Here is a 2,295-nt window from a genome sequence, read left to right as displayed (position 1 = left end):
TTTTAAGATATAGTAAAGTGGACATGAAACATGGCCATGGCCCATAACTAAGGCCATGATAATAAGGGTTTGTTCTGGCATAATCTAGAAGACTATAGCTAGCTAGAACTAACGTTTAGCAACTAATGTGATCAAAAGGTAATCAGTTCAATTGCGATTCTGGCATATATATCACAAATTTTGTTTTGTAAAGTCGAAGCTAACTTGTATTGGAGGAAGAGTTTTTACTCATACGATCGCAGGATTCGCTAGTATGGCGCTTTGTGGAGTCCAACCTATAATCTATCTGATCTCCGCCGTTCGTTCTACGAATCCCTCCGGGAGAACCTCATCAAGATTTGTAAATTCTCCCGGAGGTCCCATCGTTCCTTCTGGTTGAGCACGACGAAGAGACCAGACAAATCTGTGACCGCTACGCTCTAACGCGATTGCTATCTCCTTTGCTTGTTCCTCACGGGATCCTCCCATGCTCCCAAAACAGAGGAACACAACGGATTTACGTGGATGCTCATCGAGCCACTTTAGAATATCCGGTTGCTTATCCTCTCCTGATTTTGTACTGTTGATCTTGATATTCAAAACCGGTCCAACTGTGTACACCGTAGGAAGAGAATGATCTCCACTAGAGAAAAACTTCATTGCTTGAGGCTCAAGCTCTGCAAACGTATTTATCAAAATACCCTTTGAGACACTATCTGTAACCTCTCCTCGGATAACATCAAAGAGGGGAAACACTTAACCGGTAAAGAACGAGTCAAACTCGGGACCTCCAACTCGGTGACCTTCGAATCCTTCAACTCGCTGACGTCGTATTTCTTAACGTCGTAAAGGTACTGAACATGAAGCTGTAATCCTAGAAACGTAGCGTTAGATGGAAAGAACAAGTAACTCGGAACACCAAATTCATTGGCGACATCGATCATCGTAGTGTAGAGCATGTCCACCACGAATCCAGCAAGCCGCCTCGAGTCAGGTCGGGATGGGTCAGTGACTTTAGCCACCGTGGCTTTCACCACCGGTTTGTAACTCTCTAAGTAGGATTCAAAATCCGGCTTAGTGTCAACGGAGTTTAATATATCCGCCATGGCTACTGGCTAGGACATAATCTGTGGACGCGGTGGAGAGATAAGAGATGTAGGAGGAAGAGCTTTCGGTACCGACTCCTTGCATTGAAGGGATGATGACGACGGTGATGGAGAGATGGCCATCGCCGTCGACAAGGAGCTTAGCCAGCTCCACTAATGGCCGGAGGTGTCCGTCACCAGGTGATGGTACGAAGATTCAGTTCTAGTTTCATTTCAAATAGTTATGTACTTTTTACCACAGTTACAGAGTCATACAATGACTTTATCGATACAACCAAACGGTGCAATCATAATTGAGGCTGCTCGGATACGTTGAGTACTGTTGCTACGTTGATACCATTTTGTCACAGACGATTCTCTTCCCACTTTGATGAGCTTTGTGATATTGAGTTTGACATTTTGAGCATATGATGTACATACACTATGTTTTTTTCTTCTTTTTGGGCACCACATACAGTGTGACGTTTTCGGGTTTTTAATTATTAGTATGCAAATCATTTTTTAATTTTATGTTCACAGCAAATTCCCATCGAAATTGTCAACATGGTAGGCGTGATACAATACAAAAAAAAGGAGGTGCCGAGTTATATAAAATTACAATTAGGTGGGAAAGGGAAGTTTGCTAATTTATCTGCAACATTCTTAATATGAAAGATTCAACTAATATTTTACTATAAACACTTCATACGTAAATAGAAAAATAAAGAATTTATGCATATAAATTTAAATTGTGTTTTTGTAATTTTTTTTTAGAATTTCATAATTATTCATTAATAATTAATATCTAACGTTAATGATTTTTTTGGTAGAAATATTTAACGTGAATAATTATGACTAAAAAAAAGTAACACGGCAGTATATAATCACTACTGTACATGTACGATTATATATTCAAAAGAGAATTACTGATTTAGACTAGAATATATTTTCATTTAGATACTCAATTCATTCAAAAGAGCTATCTTATCCATAAATGATATACAACATATTGTATCATTTATTTAAAGACCCAGTTTGGTTTCTTCTTCTACAACTTTCATCTTCTCCTTTAGTTTATTGAGGTAGAATTTACGTTGTAAAATTTCCCACTTTAGTTTTCGGATCGTTTCAAATCCACCTTTCGCTGGATAATCTTTCCAAGCCTTACCTTCCGTGAGTATAGATGATGCCAACATGCATTTTTCTTCTGTTGTGGGTGCGAATCGCATCA

At 38.9% G+C, this 2,295-nt stretch overlaps 1 protein-coding gene across 1 annotated transcript; it reads right to left on the bottom strand.

Moving 5' to 3' along the window:
* Positions 283-1,085, bottom strand: LOC104706257 (UDP-glycosyltransferase 71B2-like). The gene is made up of 2 exons (XM_010422437.1): positions 752-1,085; positions 283-656 (listed from the first exon to the last, which is right to left on the bottom strand). The coding sequence occupies exons 1-2, from the start codon at positions 1,083-1,085 to the stop codon at positions 283-285; spliced, it is 708 nt and encodes a 235-aa protein (XP_010420739.1).

The sequence above is a fragment of the Camelina sativa genome, chromosome 1 (genome assembly GCF_000633955.1).
Source record: "Camelina sativa cultivar DH55 chromosome 1, Cs, whole genome shotgun sequence".
In the NCBI taxonomy this organism is placed as follows: Eukaryota; Viridiplantae; Streptophyta; class Magnoliopsida; order Brassicales; family Brassicaceae; genus Camelina; species Camelina sativa.
The sequence above is the reverse complement of the archived record's forward strand: the minus strand, read 5'-3'. Positions and strand labels throughout refer to the sequence as shown.

Coding starts and splice junctions, on each gene's coding strand:
- LOC104706257 (XM_010422437.1), bottom strand. CDS start 1,085: ATGGCGGATATATTAAACTCCGTTGACACTAAGCCGGATTTTGAATCC. Junction 657..751: donor GGAGGTCCCGAGTTTGACTC/GTTCTTTACCGG, acceptor ATACGTTTGCAG/AGCTTGAGCCTCAAGCAATG.